A 17,412-nucleotide genomic window follows, 5' to 3' on the forward strand; every position below is an offset into this window, starting at 1 on the left:
TTGTCGATAGCCTCAACTATCTCCAACTTTAACAGTTGAGAATTTGATTGTAGAGCAGCGATCCCCTCTAGCACGGCCTTGTTAGTCTCGGTGCTAACCTCACCGCTACAGTCATCTTGAAAGTCCCTCGGGGTTTCAGTCGTTCCTTCTGCTGTTTTTTTGGGTTTAATTGGCATCTTTAGTGGAAGGCCTAACAGAATAATTTTTAACTTACTGTTACTGAAACTTGAATGAATCGAATGAAGATTTTCACATTTAAACAATAATACAGGGAAGAGTTCATCATAGAAAAGCAACGTTTAATAATACACCGAATCATCACTTGCATCACCACATGAAGGTCTGTTTCATTCTACAGAAGAGTGAGCGGTGTTGCATCATCCTGCCGCAGAACGCCGGCGTGGGAAATCAACAGATCATCAAAGCGAACTGGGGTAAAAGTTCTACGTATTTATTTAACCTGTTCAGAAGTGTTGGCGATCAGTGAGCAGAATTTCTCAGTCGGTTCACTCCAGATGAGCCGGATTATTAACCCAGACCAGCACAAATGCAGGAATTTATTAGAGATTACAAAATGAATGGTACCTTTATCAATTTTATATCAAGCACAAGGTTCCACAGCTAATACTTTACACCATGGGTCTTGTATTAATAATTACTACCCATAGTTAATATATGAGGTAACTTCATGAAGCATTAGTTGGTAATATGAGAAGTACAGATAAGTCACGGTTACGTAATAGTTACCGTTATATAACAGTTTATGTATTCATTAACTATCTGCTGACTAACGGTTCTTACAAAATCCGTCGTTTCCTTAGAATAACCGACATGAACTTTCTTCTTTATTAAGAAATAATCATGGACAAATCAAGTATTTAAGTTCGGCCTAAACGTATACTGATATACTAATAATAAATGGATAAATATCTGATTAGCCCATGATCATTTCATTATGAAGTAAACGATGCTTCGGATGTTTGCTGTTGATGTTAAATGGTTATTATAATGGTGTTTATATAAAGATGTAAGATCTGTTTGGGAGACTCCATATCGAGCCTGACTGCACTAAAACACCTCTTTATATTTCAAACACCGCGTCGGATCTTATTTATTACACCAGTAATTACCATCTCATCTTCATAATCTCTACTAAATTTCTGATTGCGTTGCATACAGTTAACTCCACGTGCTCTTTGACTCTTACTGCGGTTATAAACTGAATTCTGGTTAAATCTCACTAATAAAACACCCTGTAACTGGGCCAAACGCACACCTGTTAACTGTGTGTGTGTGTGTGTGTGTGTGCGCGCGCGCGGGATTCAGGAGGTTAGAGCGCACGCTGAATAAATGTCTGATTTAATCATCATAAATATTGTGGGTGTGTGTATCCAGGCAGAAAAGTGGTATCCTACAGGACCGAGCACTTACTACACGGCAAACAGAGGGCACATAGACTTTTTTTTCTAAAAAAAACAAAACAAAAAAAGAAACAAGAATAAGAAAAAGAAGAAGAAGATCAGCAGGTTTCAGTTTTGTATTTATGGGAAACTGTCGTCATCATCCTCAGCCATTTCTTTAGCAAACTCCAGATCCTGCTGCTCTCGCTCCCTGCGTTCCTGTAAAACACACACACTCTCTCTGATCTAATTTGCACATCACGAGATCAGCAGCTCTGACAGTAGTGCAGCTTCACATCACAGGTTTAGGTATAATTAACACGCTTGCTCTAATACTGTATCGTTTCTATAGTAACAGCTCATACACAGGAAGTTATAACGAGTTTATTATGAATGGATTCCGTACCTCTGCAGACTCCAGGTCCTTGTTGTAGGCCTTAGGTGGGAATCTCATGGCCTGTGGGAAAGTAAACACACCCTGAGTGAAGTGAAGAGAATCTGAGATCAGCTTCTGATCTACACCGTGTCACATGGTCACGCTCTTACCTTGACGGACATGTTGTGGATGTCCAGGCAGAAGGAGATTCGCTGGTGGAAGGCGAGCTGAGGCTCCCGGGTGCCGTAAATGTCCACCGTCTCCTTGGACTGGACGTAACCCTTCTCGTGGTTTATACTCGCCTCGATCACACCGTCACGGATCGCCTGCGCAGACACGTACAAAACACTCAAATACAACAACGTGATCTGGTCATTATTCTCGTGTAGTTCGTGCTTGCACGCACACACGTGCGTGCGTGAGAGAGAGAGAGAGAGTGAGAGAGAGAGAGAGAGAGAGAGAGACAGACCTTTGCCACAATGAACTCTGCATCCTCAGGACTGTCCAGCTGCAGTTTCTGAGCAATATCAGCCAGAGAAATCCGCGAATACGACAAGTTGATCATCCTCACACCTAGACACACACACACAATCACTTTATTTCATTGTTTTCTATTATAGCTTATTCTTAATTACAGTTAATGTTGTAATTGTTTTATTTTTGGATCCTATAGATTTATATTATTATTTAATTTTATAATAAAACACACAATACATACATATACATTAGATATGCATAACCATTTTAATTTAATTTTACATTTAAATTTAATTTTACACTTTAAATTTAATTGTGTGTATAACATTTTAAATAACGTATTCAAGTAAATTGTATTTATATTTTGTCAGGTCATATTTCAATAGTTTGTTTATATATAAACACAGTTCATATTATCTCAAATATATATAGAACTATGAACATAACGTGTATATCAGATATATATACACACACACACACACACACACACACACACACACACACACGCATCATATTTCTCATTTCTAACTGATGATTTTTTTGTCTTCACTATGCATCACTACATCTTCCTCCATTTTTAATATGAATTGATATTTTTGAGGAGAAATGAAACGGTCCAGATGAACAGATGTGTGACAGAGATGATGAAATATGACAGTGTAAAGTGAAGGTCTGTGTTCTCTCTCTCTCTCACCGGTTTTAATCACATTGTGTCTGAGGCGGATGATGAGCGTGTACGTCCCGTCGGCCTGAAACTTCTCTCCAAACTGATCCAGGACCTGATTAAAGTTCGCCAAGTTCCCAGTCCTCACCGCTGTAAACACACACACACGTTATTTTTCTTCAAAAATATTCATCATCAACATTCTTTTTATATAATATACAGAATATGCTTCTGCGTCATTATGTGAATAGGAACTGGAAAACACACACAGAGAGAGACAGAGAGACAAAGACAGAGAGACAGACAGAGACAGAGAGACAGAGAGAGAGATACCCTGAGTGAGGAGGAAGTAGGGCATGAGAGAGCGTTTGAGAGATGGCTGCCGGAACTGCAGTCTGTCTGGAATCTCTCCAAGCAACAACTCCACCACGATCAACAACTTATGGACCTGAGAGAGAGAGAGGGGGGAATCATCCCAAGAGGTGTAAAATCAGTGAACACTAAGTCCAAAAGTATGTGCACCCCTGACCATCACACTTGTGTGCTTCCTTGTTGAACGTCCCGTTTCAGATTGATTCCCCCTTTACTGTTATAATGAGCTCCACTCTTCTGGGAAGGCTTTCCACTAGATTTGGGGGCGTGGCTGTGGGGATTAGTGATCATTCAGCTACAAGAGCGTTAGTGAGGTTGAGGTCAGGCGCTGATGTTGATGTGAAGAGACTCCAGTTCATCCCAAAGGTCTTCTGTGGGGTTGAGGTTAGGGTTCTGTACAGGACACTAGAGTTCTTCTACCTCCTTCCAACCTTCACACACCACGTCTTCATGGAGCTCGCTTTGTGCACTTTGCGTCGTGCTGGAACAGTGTTTGGGTTCCTCTTAGTTCTTAGGGAAACTGTAACGCTACAGCGTACAGAGACGTTCAACACAACTGTGTGCTTCAGACTTTGTGGAAACAGTTTGGGGAAGAAGCACATACGTGTGATGGTCAGGGGTGCACATACTTTTGGCCTTAGCGTGTATAGGTCAGTCTCTACTGCAGACCAGAGAGCTGATGATGATGATATTAAGTGACACTCACGGTCTGTTTGAAGCCGACGGCGGTGTGCTGTGGTGCTTTACGCAGTGCGTTAGTCAGAGTTCTCCTGGCTTCAGAGTACTCCAGCTGAATGGCTTTAATCCGCCCTGAAACACACACACACACACACGGACTTAACGCTGATCTGTCATTACAGCACACACAAAAACTCTTCACACAGGAAGTGATTAGCGGTGTAGCAGAGAGACAGGAAGCGATTAGCGGTTTATCAGAGGGACAGGAAGCGATTAGCGGTTTATCAGAGGGACAGGAAGCGATTAGCGGTTTATCAGAGGGACAGGAAGCGATTAGCGGTTTATCAGAGGGACAGGAAGCGATTAGCGGTTTATCAGAGGGACAGGAAGCGATTAGCGGTTTATCAGAGGGACAGGAAGCGATTAGCGGTTTATCAGAGGGACAGGAAGCGATTAGCGGTTTATCAGAGAGACAGGAAGCGATTAGCGGTTTATCAGAGAGACAGGAAGCGATTAGCGGTTTAGCAGAGAGACAGGAAGCGATTAGCGGTTTAGCAGAGAGACAGGAAGCGATTAGCGGTTTAGCAGAGAGACAGGAAGCGATTAGCGGTTTAGCAGAGAGACAGGAAGTGATTACCGGTGTAGTAGAGGTAGCGAGCCCACTCGTTGTTATTAGCGAGTTCGGGAAAGACGGATTTGGAGACCAGTTTCTCGGCCTGGTCGTACAGGTTGTAGTGCAGGTAGTTCCTCAGCAGCAGGTTCAGCAGCGTGGCCTGACCATCTGAGTCATGACGTAACGTAGCCGTCCTTAAGCGCGTGTGCAGGAAGCTGGCGAAATATAATCATCATATTACACCCCAAATACACGCCTACTGAAATTTAAATATATTTCACATATTACAATGAAAAGAGAAGCAAATATTTACGATTAAATAAACTAAGAATATTTTCAAAATAAATCAGATAAAACATTTTTTATTTATAATTAAATTATACTAATATTAATATTACAAGTCATCACACTGATCAGCAATTTTAAATATTCTTTTATCACTGAGCTATACATATAAAATAAAGAGTATTGTTCTATCTTCTGTACATGAAGGGTGAATGATGATGATGTGAGCTGTAAAGACTGGAGCCCGAACATTAGAGGGCGCTGTGGGGGATGGGGACGAGTCAGCAGTGGACAGACAGTAAACACAGCAGATACAAGCACTTCAGTTCCTCGAGGATTTCAGGATGGCAGAAATTAACACAAAATCAAGGAACACCACAACATTCGGAGGAGTCAGAACTACCGCAGATTCAGGCAGAGACGTGACATGTGACGAGCATTCAGCCAAAGCCCTCTTCGATATACGAGTACAGCTAAAAGCTCTTGTTTACAAGCGAGAGAGGAAAGTAGATGTACACTTGCGCTCGTTTTAAACCCTCGTGCATGCAGTACTGTGAAAAATCTGTATGTGCAAGTAAAACCATTCCCACGCTCAGGACCTGCTTCTTTCCTCAACTACTGCTTCTGAGCACTCTTTCTTTTCGTCAGCAGTGGGCGGGGTCAACTGGCTTTGACTGTAACCTCAAATATCATTTTTCTTGAAATCAGTTCTGATTGGCCGAGTGTCACTGAGACTAACCGTCAGTGAAGTTACCTGTTCTGCATGAAAGACATGGCATTATCCACGGACACTCTTCAGACGAGTCATTCATTTTTTAAAATTTATTTGTTGATAGTTTTCAATGATTACCCTCGCAACTTACTACATTGTGTAATAATAGATGTAAATACGGGGAATATTTACCAGTCATTCATAGACGACTGTATAAAAGACTTGGAACTAAATCCTTCACTAAAATGAGTATTTCCTCCTCCGACGTTGGCGTCAGTGGCTTCGAGTCGCGACAGTAAAGTCACAAGCCACTGTTACTGAGCCAATGCTTTATTATCTGCGGCTCACAATTAAGCATGAAGACTCTTACTACATAAATGATTATTGATATGATGATATCAGCTGGATGGATCGCTGTCTATTAACATCCCAAGAATCCAAAGGACCACTAGTAAACTGGTAGAACACTTCCTGTCTGTTAACAACTGGTAAATAATCCCGGTGTCAAGAAGGCGCTCGGATGTTTTGCCGCCATAAGCATGCACCTGAACCCCCCTTGAGGGTCGGAGGTCCACCCACCAATCTCACAAAATGCTGTGGGAAACACTAGTGTGTGTTTGTGTTACCTGCGCACTGTGTCCAGCTGGTTGAGAAACTCGTACACTCGGCAGTGATAATAATAACACTTTGCTGCCACCAGGTCCAAAGCCCTGCGGTTCTGAGAGCTGATCTTCTGAAGCAGGTCATCTGACACCTTCTGAGCCTGAAACACAGAGCGGGAGAGAGAGGGAGGGAGAGGGAGAGAGAGAGAGGTTTAAAGAACTTAAACACACTGGATCATTGGGTGGATTTTCACACCAATTACTATTATAAAAAGTCTGAAGGTGCAACACACACACACACACACACACACACACACACACACAGACACACCCTCCCCCTGTACCTCAGGGTAGCGTTTGTTGTTGATGAGGTAGACGAGCAGCAGCAGTTGGAGATACGCCTCCACTTCAGGGATAAGAGGAGCAGCTGCTGCTTTACCGGTACGAGGCCGGAACTGAACATCTCCCTCCGTGTCCATCGGCTGCAGATAGAGACTCAAATTAAACATGCACACTACAACGTTTAATCCTCCCCACAGCCGCACACGGTGTTCACCTAACAGCAGATGTGTGTTTATAATCACTGCACACTTGAAAATTCTGTTTCAGTTTTAATCCAGTGTTTGCAGTGTGTGAGAGAGACCTCCTCGAGGAAGCTGAGCAGGAACTCCTTGCCCGCAGCGTTGGAGGTGTAGAAGCCTGAGACAGCTTTGTGGAGGACGTTGGGGTTGAGACGGCGGCTGGTGGAGGGAAGAGCACGCAGGGCTCTGAGGACGAAGCGCGGCTCCTTCCCCGACACGGCCTTCTCGATCTGCTTCACGTGCTCCTTAATGTCTGCGGAGAAGAGATACACGTCAATAACACACACACTAAACACGTTCGAGTGAGTGTGCTTACACATATCAAACCCCCAGGTCCTTCAGACTTAACCCAAGACTCGAGTAAGCCCTAATGCCTAATCCCAAAATTTATTTTTAAAATGTTCTAAACAGCAAGACTATTTATATTTCAAGTGACAGCTGGTGCAAGTGAGTAATATCTAAATTGTGTCCTGATTCTTTTCTGTGCTGATTTATTTTTGTAAAAAATAAAGCTGTTAAACACAGCACTGATGATTGATATTATATATATATATATATATATATATACACACATATATATATATATATATATATATAGGGTCACGTGACATGCTGATATTTCTGTCACATCGTCCAGCTCTTAGTGATTATACATGTTTATTTATGACGTGACGTCATCATGAAGGCGACTGCATTCGGTTAGGCTGCGTCCCAAAAACAAAACTGACCCAAGACAAAATGCTTATAGTAAAAATACAAATAAATAAAGACTATAACTGAGGTGCATATAATGTTTTGTCTGCTAGCATGAACAATTCAGCTAAACACTCATTCCTTGCCACTAGCTAGTTAGGCTAAGCTAACTCCAAGCTAAGCTAATGTGTTGTTTATGAAACTCGCTGTAATAGTTATTTTCTCTAATCTGCACTGAGAAATGATGGTAATGATTATGATGATGATGATGATGATGATGTTGTGTTTAATGGAGAATAATTGTGATTAAAACCTTCCAGGGTGATGGAGTCCTGCTCTTTAGCCGGCTTGGCCGCCGCAGAGCTCTCCTCCTCGGGCATCTCTACATCCTGAGCCTCGGGGCCCTGGCTCTCCTTCTGCTTCTCCGCTTTATTCTCCTTCGCCTTCTCGCGTTTCTTCGCCGTTTCTTTCATAATGAATCTGGAAACGTTAAATACCTCGAAACTTTTAAACAATCTAACAACAGCTCAAACACCAGGCCCGCGAGCGCCACTGCACATACAGAATGACTGGCAAGTATTTGAGGGGCGCAAAGGATCCTGGGAGTCAGACAGTCACGCGCGATCAGGAGTGACTCGAACAAGTCAGGTGAATCGATTCCCGAGGAGTCGATCATTTATACAGGGAAAACGATCGCGCTATTATTAGCAACACAAGTTCATCACTGACTAGCTTACAGTACAGTCACTCGGAAAGCAGGCCAGACATTTTAATAGAAGTGAAGCAAACATTTTACAGAATTCAAATGATGGGCCTTACTGTGGTATTTTTATTGGTACCGGCACATAGTGGTATCAAAGGAAATTAAATAGCAGATAAGGCAGCAAAAGAAGCCATAAAAAACAACGACATTAATTTATCAGTCAGTAAAAGTAGGAATGAAATCAAGAGTATTATTAAGAAAAGGTTGAAGGAAACGTGACGAAAACAATGGCATAAGGAGAAGAAAGGTAGATAGTTTTACATAATTCAGAAGAAAGTGGGAGAGATGAGAAGTGCAGGGAAAAAAGGAGAGAGGAGATAATAATATCAAAGATAAGATTTTAAATAACTCGAATTACACACAAAAAAAGAATCATTCTATGATACACATCACTAGTTGAAGGCTTTACAGCCGAAAGTCCCCGGATGTGAGGGTAGGTTCTGATTGGTGTACAATCCCGCGTTGCTCAAGCGTATATGTAGTTTCCTGTTCGTAAACTGACTACAACTCTTAGTATCGTTATTTTATTATTATTACTGTTTTTAAAAGTAAACATTTATCTTTACACATGGACTAATAAAGAAAATAATCCGAATATGAAGTAAAAATATGATGTAATAACGTGTAGAAACGCATTTATTTACCACCACAGATGGATAATCAGTGCACCTGTCACTGTGGCTAACACATTAGCATGGCGGCGCCTCAGAGACTCTAACAGCGGCAGGCAGGCTCGCGCGTTGCCAGGGCTACTCCAAAGCCCGCGTACTAGCGTACTAAATAGTATGGGAAGGTCATACGCCGTCTCGCGGCCATGATGATAAAGTACTCTTCTCACGTGCTGTGTAGTGCGCTAGTATGCGGGTGATATAAAGGGGGCTGCTGTGTGACAGGGTGTGGACTGAAGCCGACAGGGAAAAGCGGCATAGCGCGCATTTTAATACTAAATTGATCACCGACAGCAGATTAAAAAGGTTCGAGATCACCAACAAAGGTAGTAAATGCTTTTATATTTCGCCTTATATTCATCATTGTTCTAGATCTTTCCTCAGTCGCGTCTTTAAAACGCTCCACGAGCTGATTTTTCTGTAGAGATGATGAGGTAACGGCGCATAAATATCACTTTAACAGCTTTGTCTCTTTCTAATGCAGCCTTGAACTCAGATTTATTTTAATTTTAAAGCTGTTTAGATGATGAGTATTTTTACTTGGATATAAATATGTCAGAAATGTGTTTATATTTAGCCCAGCTCAGTCACAAGGCTATATCTTTAAATATCTACGGCAAACATTCCTCCAAATACACACACACTTACATACTTATTATATCTATAAAATAATATACGTTTTAAACATTTTGTTTCTTAAAAAACAAAAACAAATCTAAACCAATGGGTCGCTTATAATAAATGCAATCAGTGCTCTGGGGTTGCCAGATTGAGGCACACTGCTTCAATGATAACTAACTGATTATCATTCTTTATTATTAATCTTTATTAATAAAGCTTTCCATTTTGAATCCCAAATGTTCAAATTAGACAAAGTTAATGTCAATTAAATATAATAATTATAAATATTTAACTATTTTACCATTTTTATTTTATACCATGTTCAAGCCTGATGTGGTCTAGGATATTCATAAGGCATTTGAACCCAATCTGGCAACCCAGATCTCTATTACACAGCAAAATCCACAAATTAAAAAAATATTTTGTTTGTCCAAAGTAAACTAATACTATAAACACTAAATTCAGTTTTAAAGTGAACTCTAGACTTTATCTGTTTTTTCTTCTTTTCTTTTTTTAAATCATAAACTGTTCATGGTGGTGTACAGGGTTGCCAGGTTGAATTATTTAATGAGGTGAATCACAACCTAAAACATTGTCCTAATACTCTATAAAATATAAATGTAATAAACAGAATTAAAACTGTTCCATATGGAGCAATATCTAAGTCTATTAGATATTTTATATATTCAGATGTTTGTAATTCACCCTTTTATTTTATTTTTTAAAAAGCTACTCTTAAGGGGAAAATCTCAGACATTTAAGAATATATTGTGGTATACTGTAGAAAATGTCCAATCATAAAAAATTAACTCATACGGTACATTTTATATATTTAAAATATATCTATTCCATATAGGATTGTATCGGATATTAAGGTTATTTATGGAGCACAAACACGACCCCTTTTTTCCTCTGAAAAGTTTGGTATCACCCCTCCCCCTGAACCACGCCCATTACATGCCCCGCCCACCAACGTGTGAAGGTGGCGTTTTGGCAGAACCCTCGCCATGAGCAGATGATGATAAAGCTTCAATTAGTTTTCTGAACACTTTTAGTATTCTAAATGGTAAAAATAGAAGTTTGGATTATATTATTATAGCTGATCTTTTACACGACGATGAGATTGTTGAGGGGGTTAAAGAAGATTTGGGGGTGTATTTTATTTACAGAGAAGATCTGAAGACCGACGCACTGATCACGTCTTTCATTTCTGACAGAATTAACATTTTAAAGTCTTTGCTTTGTTGTTCACTTCTAGATTAAAATGTTGGACATGACGAGCACCCAGTTCGACTCCTTCCTGTTCTGGAGGCAGCCCGTCGCCGCCTTGGACCTGTCCGAACTCGAGGACCTAGGACTCGCCGAGCCGAAATCCAAGGATGGGTCTTTGTCCGGGAAAACGGGGAAAAGTTCTCCCAAGCTGGATGGAGATGATGACATGGAGCTGTCAGAGTTCTCCTCCTTCAACTACTGGAAGGAGCCCATCGCCAGCATCGACATGCTGGACTTCAGCCTGCTGCTGCTGTGAAACCATGCCCCCATACAACTACAGACCCGCCCATCATGCTAAAAAGCTCCTCCCCTGACACTTCATTGCCTCCTGATTATTACAGCAATTTAGTTTTTCTCTAAATCGTGTGTTTTCTGTCCTGACGCAGCACTGACATGGGTCAGAGTCTCGAGTGTTAAAGAAAGTAAACGTAGATTTTTGATGGAGATGAAAGTGTAAAAAAGTGTAAATTTCAGCCTGAGCATCATCTCGTACCGCAGGTCGTATTCACAGCCATCATGTTTGCATCACCTGTAAAACATATTATTCTACATCTCAGTGTTTCAGTCCCACGTGATGATTTATAATCCCTTTTATTAAATGTGATAGAGTGGAGTGTAATAAAGGACAGTGTTTTCTCTCTGAGTGGTGTCCCTGTGTTTCATCATCACTTTAAACATCAGCCACATTCACATTATAATAACTGTAATAATTACACAGATTTATATTTCAGTCATGTCTTTAGATCCTGTCACTAATAATTTTTATAGTTATACAACAACTGTGCCTCAGAGTCTTATCTGTAACAGCACCTGCACAAATGATGAAAGATTTGACCTGAAAATGAGCAAAATGACAGGAACATACTGAAAACAAACTGGTCATTGTAGAAAATGTCAAAAATGTCCTTTATTTTTGGAGCAAATGGATTTATAAATTGTCATCACAGGACGTTTTACAGCATATTTATTTTTATATTTGATAAAATATAGAGAACTTGATCTAGTGTAATGTTAAGTGGGTTTTTTTATATCAAAAATATGAAGCATATTAAATAAGCACTTATGAGAGTTTTAAACAAGCGTGGGTAAACTATGGATTTATGCATTTAAATGATTAAAGCAGCTTGTGTAAATAAGGATGTATAAATCTAAACATGAAATAAGCGCGTCTAGCTTGCACTGTACTTACGGTGCAGTTTCTCTCCAGACCAGCAAGTGGCGATAAAACAGTTTTTTTACTTTAATACAAACACACTTTCATTTTTTTTTTCTTTGTGATCATTTTAAATGCAGCTATTCCAGAGCAGTCAAAGAATTTATATAACAACATTAACAAAAACGTAACAATATCACAAACTAATAAAACCATGAAGGCAAATCGCTTTAAAATTTAACTTCCGTCATTTGAAACTCTAACGCTGAAGGCTAAAACGAGAAGAAGTGGCTGTAGCCAATCAGTGCATCGATCGGCAGAGTCCTGAATGTTTCCTCGTTTCCTATATAAGCGCACTACAGTGACTCTGTATTAAGGGCACATGTGCGCCCTACCTAGTGCACTCTGTATATAAACGCGGGGGATTTGGGATACAGCGTGAGAAAGTGTTTGTGTGGGAAGCGACTAGCTAAAAGTGGACAAAAGTTGAGTTAAAGTGTGAAAGCGGGCGCGTGAAAGTGAAAAGGTGTGTGAATTTAAATTATATATGAACAACCTTTTGATTTCAGGAATATTGGGGTTTTATTATCTGCATGTTTTTGTGCTAACGGGTTTTTAGGCAACATTAGTTGATTAGCTTGCTAGCTGAGCCATGCTAACAGCGCGCACTGCCTTGACCACTTCTCCGCTCGCGCTGCACTTTAAACCTGCAAATATTCACATGATAACTTTTATAAATATGATTATTTTAGGATTTTATCATTCATAAGGGCTTGGGGTTGTCTTCCAGCTGTGTGAGGTTAGGTTTTTATGCGTTTATAAGTTTAATAACATGAACTTTACGCACAGGTTGTTATCGAATGGTGTGAATAATGTGAGGTTTGTGTGAAATGTATTAGTTTATCTTCACAAATAAAAATAAAGTCGAGGAAAGTCCGTGTTGTTTACTGAGTTTAGACAGAAGTGTGGAGTTAACAGGGACGAGCTGACTGGTTTTAGCAGCTGTGTTCATGTTCAAGTGTTCTGCAGCTCGCTGTTGTGGATTTTAATTGATATTTTTATTAAATATTAATGAGTTTAATTTCAACTTTTATCTGCAGAGATTTTACTTGATTTAGTGACTTTGTTCAGTTGTACTGCTCTTCCTACACCTTATTATTATTATTATTATTATTATTATTATTATTATTATTATTAATATTATTAATGTTATTATTAATATTATTAATATTATTAATATTGTTACACACAAACAGTAGTTACGTTATAAAATAACTGTTATAAATAATACTAAATCAGTTCATTATTAATAAACAAATTGTAAACAAGCTATTCATAAATGTTTTAAATTCAGTTTATATTTAAAAAATATTTCAGCTATTTAAAAAAAGATTTGAATGAAAAGTTAAACACCACATCAGTTTGTAATGATTAAATAAATGTAATAAAAAGACACTGTGTGTGTGTGTGTGTGTGTGTATGTGTATGTATATATGTGTGTGTGTGTGTGTGTGTGTGTGTATATACACATGTGTCACTTTTATTTTAAACACACTGATGTAGAAATATCTGGAACACTAGAGGATTAACCCGGTTGTGTGTGTGTGTGTGTGTGTGTGTGTGTGTTATATTTATATAAATTTAGTATTTCTTATATTTATGATATTAAAGTGTGAAAGCAGAGTGTAAACTCCTCTGTGATGAAGATGTGGGAAAAGTTAACGTTACAGCTTTACGGCTGATTGTTACACGGCGCTGACACTGGAGACTCCTTCCTTACACGTTACATAAACATCTCCTTACTTACAGGAAACTTTATGCTGTGAATGAGCTGTTGCTATAGAAACAATAACGTATTAGACCGAGTGTATTAATGTGTATATAAAGCTGTGATGTGCAGCTGCGCTACTGTCAGAGCTGCTGGTAGAGAGAACTAATCAACACCTGACCAATCACAATCCAGATCTCAACAGCAGTGTTTTAATATTCTGATAGTAAAAGATCTCTCACTCTCTCCCTCTCTTTTATTTTTATTAAAACAATGCACAGTGTAGAAATATGGAATGAGTTATTTATATTATTATATTATATTAATGTTTCTGGTCCAGATGTCCCTGGTGGATTTGGGGAAGAGGCTTTTAGAGGCTGCGCGTAACGGTGAGGATGAAGAAGTGAGGAAGCTGATGGCCAACGGCGCCCCCTTCACCACAGACTGGGTAAATACACACACACACACACATGGACTCGCACGTTTACGTCCCTGTGTGTGTGTGTGTGAGAGAGGACTGTACAGTCACTGCCAAAATTAATTGTGTTTGATGTCTTGTTTTTAATTGTGATATTAGACTTTCTCAAAATCCTGTAATGTCACCCCGTGTTGAGTTTAGCCGTCCCGGTCTCACAGTGTGGGTGGAGCTGTGGATGATTTATTATTTTGTTCATCAGTTTGTGTGTTTGTAACCCGTACAGTTGGGGGCGTCTCCGTTGCACTTGGCGGCGCAGTACGGTCATCGCTCCACGGCCGAGGTGCTGCTGAGAGCCGGCATCTGTAAGGACGCCCGCACCAAAGTGGACAGGACCCCGCTGCACATGGCCGCCACCGAGGGCCACGAGCTCATCGTCGACTTACTGATCAGGGTGAGACACCTCTTCACTACCTCTACTCACATCTCCCTCTGCCGTGAGTGCGTCCCCATCCACCATATTACTCTATACGTAGTGAGGATAAACACTGCACAGGTAGCAGGAACCCTACAGGTAGAGTGAACCTTACAGCACAGTATTGGTTACACCAGGTGAGTACAGTCATAATGGGGCTTAATCTGTTTGGGACGTGCCCCTGGGGTGGGTGTGGTCTGCCCCAGAAGTTTTAAGGCAGTATATTTCCCGTGAGTACGTGTATGTGGGTGTGATGTACGTGTATGTGGGTGTGATGTATGTTGTCAGAACGGCGCGGACGTGAACGCTAAAGACATGTTGAAGATGACGGCGCTGCACTGGGCCACTCAGCACGGACACCACAACGTTGCTCAGATACTCCTCAAACACGGAGCCGACATTCACGCGCTCAGCAAGTTCGACAAGTCGCCCTTCGACATCGCCCTCGACATCCAACATGCAGAACTCGCCAATCTCCTGCAGGTGTGATGTTATATCCTCTCTCTCTCTCATGCTCACACACTGTCTAATTCTCTTACAGGATCAAATATATCCATCTATATTTATGTGTGTGTGTGTGTGTGTAGGAGGGGATGCAGAAGCAGATGAACAGGAATGCAGAATCGTCCATCGCGCCACAGTTCATCATTCAGGGAGGAGTAATCAACATCGCCGATCTCGTTAAACCCAACTCAGGTACGAGAACTGAGTTAACTCTACACTAATGACACAGCAGAGTTTATTAATGTCTGTTTGCTTTTATATTTATTTTTATTCAGTTTAATTGAACCTTGTGTGTGTGTGTGTGTGTGTGTCTCTGCAGGTAACGGTGAGGACGCCGTCGCCGTCAGTGCTCTGGACCAACAGGTGATGAGTGACTCTGGACAGAGGGTGGTTACCATAGTAACAGATCAGCAGGGTCACCTACAGACGAGACTCACACAGCCGCTGTACGTCACGATGCAGAACGGACGGCAAGGTAAAGGAGGAAAGAAGTGTTTATTATTTTTCTGTCAGCACACGTGTGTGGTGAGTTCTAGTTCTGAGGGTTCGAGAGTGTTTACATCTTTATAATATTTACATATTCAGAAAAGGTTAAAACGTCCATATCAACAGGATAAAATACAACCCTCTTTCATATTCATTATGCACTCATTAATATTATTTAAACATCATTGGCTTGTACAGTGTGTTAGTTGTGTCTCAGTTACTTTCCTCTGTGTGTGTGTGTGTGTGTGTGTGTGTGTGTGTTTCAGTGTTGGCCCTTCCCTCCAGTCAGTTCACACAGGAGTCTTTGGATGAAGAAGCTGAACCTCCAGTACGACGAAGGAAAATCGAAGTCGTCTCTGCTAATCACATCGACACTAGAGACACGGTGAGACGCTCCGTCACACACTAACGTCTCCTAATACGTACACGTCTCATTTACGTCTCCTAATACGTACGCGTCTCATTTACGTCTCCTAATACGTACGCGTCTCATTTACGTCTCCTAATACGTACGCGTCTCATTTACGTCTCCTAATACGTACGCGTCTCATTTACGTCTCCTAATACGTACGCGTCTCATTTACGTCTCCTAATGCGTGTACGCGTCTCATTTACGTCTCCTAATACGTACGCGTCTCATTTACGTCTCCTAATACGTACGCGTCTCATTTACGTCTCCTAATGCGTGTACGCGTCTCATTTACGTCTCCTAATGCGTGTACGCGTCTCATTTACGTCTCCTAATGCGTGTACGCGTCTCATTTACGTCTCCTAATGCGTGTACGCGTCTCATTTACGTCTCCTAATGCGTGTACGCGTCTCATTTACGTCTCCTAATGCGTGTACGCGTCTCATTTACGTCTCCTAATGCGTGTACGCGTCTCATTTACGTCTCCTAATGCGTGTACGCGTCTCATTTACGTCTCCTAATACGTACGCGTCTCATTTACGTCTCCTAATACGTACGCGTCTCATTTACGTCTCCTAATGCGTGTACGCGTCTCATTTACGTCTCCTAATGCGTGTACGTCTCCTAATGCGTACGCACGTCTCAGTTTGAAGTAATATATATGGGTGAGTTTAAACCGCCACCAGGGGGCGCACGAGACAGTTTGCTTCTACATTTCATTCTTCATCTTGTATATTGTGTAACATAACCCCAGGGATGAGTGTGACTAGTGGACATGGTGTGTAAGCGTGTTTTTAATGTGGGCGTGGCCTACAGGAGCAGCTGCAGCGGCGTCTGGCCGAGGCCAACATGGCAGCCCAGTTGTACCGACAGCAGCTGCTGCAGAAGGAGCAGGAGGCGGAGGAGTACCGCATGCAGCTGGAGGCCATCACGGAGCGCGTGATCACGCAGGATGGCGAGTGCGTGGAGGAGAAGCAGGAGGAGGCCGAGGAGGAGCAGGAGGAGGTGGTGCTCCTGGCTGATGGAGACGTGATGCTCAACACAGAGGAGATCGACTCCACATCTGACGTCTCCTAACGCCTCGCCTCACGGACTCGCACGTTTACGTCCCTGTGTGTGTGTGTGTGTGTGTGTGTGTGTGTGTGTGTTCTTTTTCAGCTCTGGATCAAGAAGATGAAAAACTTCTACAAGTTTATAAAAGAAAGACAGAAACTCTACTAATTTCCTTCATATTTTTAATAACTTGTCTTCTGCTTTAGTCAAATGATCCGTATTTACCATCTGCCTGAGAAAATGCTGTTTGTTTTGTTTGGTTTTTTGTTTTTGTTTTGTTTTGTTGAAGACCAAATTTAAAGTCTACTCTTTATAATACACCAATTGTGAGCAATTTCTAAATCCGGGTCTTGGGTTATTTGTGTTTTTATT

At 41.1% G+C, this 17,412-nt stretch overlaps 3 protein-coding genes across 3 annotated transcripts; 2 read left to right on the plus strand and 1 right to left on the minus strand.

Moving 5' to 3' along the window:
• Positions 1–278: 278 nt before the first annotated feature.
• Positions 279–8,050, minus strand: psmd3 (proteasome 26S subunit, non-ATPase 3). The gene is made up of 12 exons (XM_053613282.1): positions 7,767–8,050; positions 6,823–7,013; positions 6,524–6,661; positions 6,204–6,340; positions 4,605–4,795; positions 3,996–4,099; positions 3,251–3,365; positions 2,948–3,067; positions 2,246–2,349; positions 1,947–2,102; positions 1,807–1,857; positions 279–1,619 (listed from the first exon to the last, which is right to left on the minus strand). Exons 1-12 carry the CDS (start codon positions 7,924–7,926, stop codon positions 1,542–1,544), a joined length of 1,545 nt encoding a protein of 514 aa, XP_053469257.1. The 5' UTR covers positions 7,927–8,050; the 3' UTR covers positions 279–1,541.
• A 750-nt stretch (positions 8,051–8,800) lies between these two features.
• mllt11 (MLLT11 transcription factor 7 cofactor) lies at positions 8,801–11,512 on the plus strand. The gene is made up of 2 exons (XM_053613283.1): positions 8,801–9,210; positions 10,764–11,512. The coding sequence occupies exon 2, from the start codon at positions 10,770–10,772 to the stop codon at positions 11,031–11,033; it is 264 nt and encodes an 87-aa protein (XP_053469258.1). The 5' UTR covers positions 8,801–9,210; positions 10,764–10,769; the 3' UTR covers positions 11,034–11,512.
• An 825-nt stretch (positions 11,513–12,337) lies between these two features.
• gabpb2a (GA binding protein transcription factor subunit beta 2a) lies at positions 12,338–17,272 on the plus strand. The gene is made up of 8 exons (XM_053612962.1): positions 12,338–12,456; positions 14,039–14,146; positions 14,400–14,567; positions 14,877–15,071; positions 15,176–15,284; positions 15,412–15,567; positions 15,845–15,963; positions 16,804–17,272. The coding sequence occupies exons 2-8, from the start codon at positions 14,039–14,041 to the stop codon at positions 17,062–17,064; spliced, it is 1,116 nt and encodes a 371-aa protein (XP_053468937.1). The 5' UTR covers positions 12,338–12,456; the 3' UTR covers positions 17,065–17,272.
• The last annotated feature ends 140 nt before the right edge of the window (positions 17,273–17,412 follow it).

The sequence above is a fragment of the Ictalurus furcatus genome, chromosome 24 (assembly GCF_023375685.1).
Source record: "Ictalurus furcatus strain D&B chromosome 24, Billie_1.0, whole genome shotgun sequence".
NCBI lineage: Eukaryota > Metazoa > Chordata > Actinopteri > Siluriformes > Ictaluridae > Ictalurus > Ictalurus furcatus.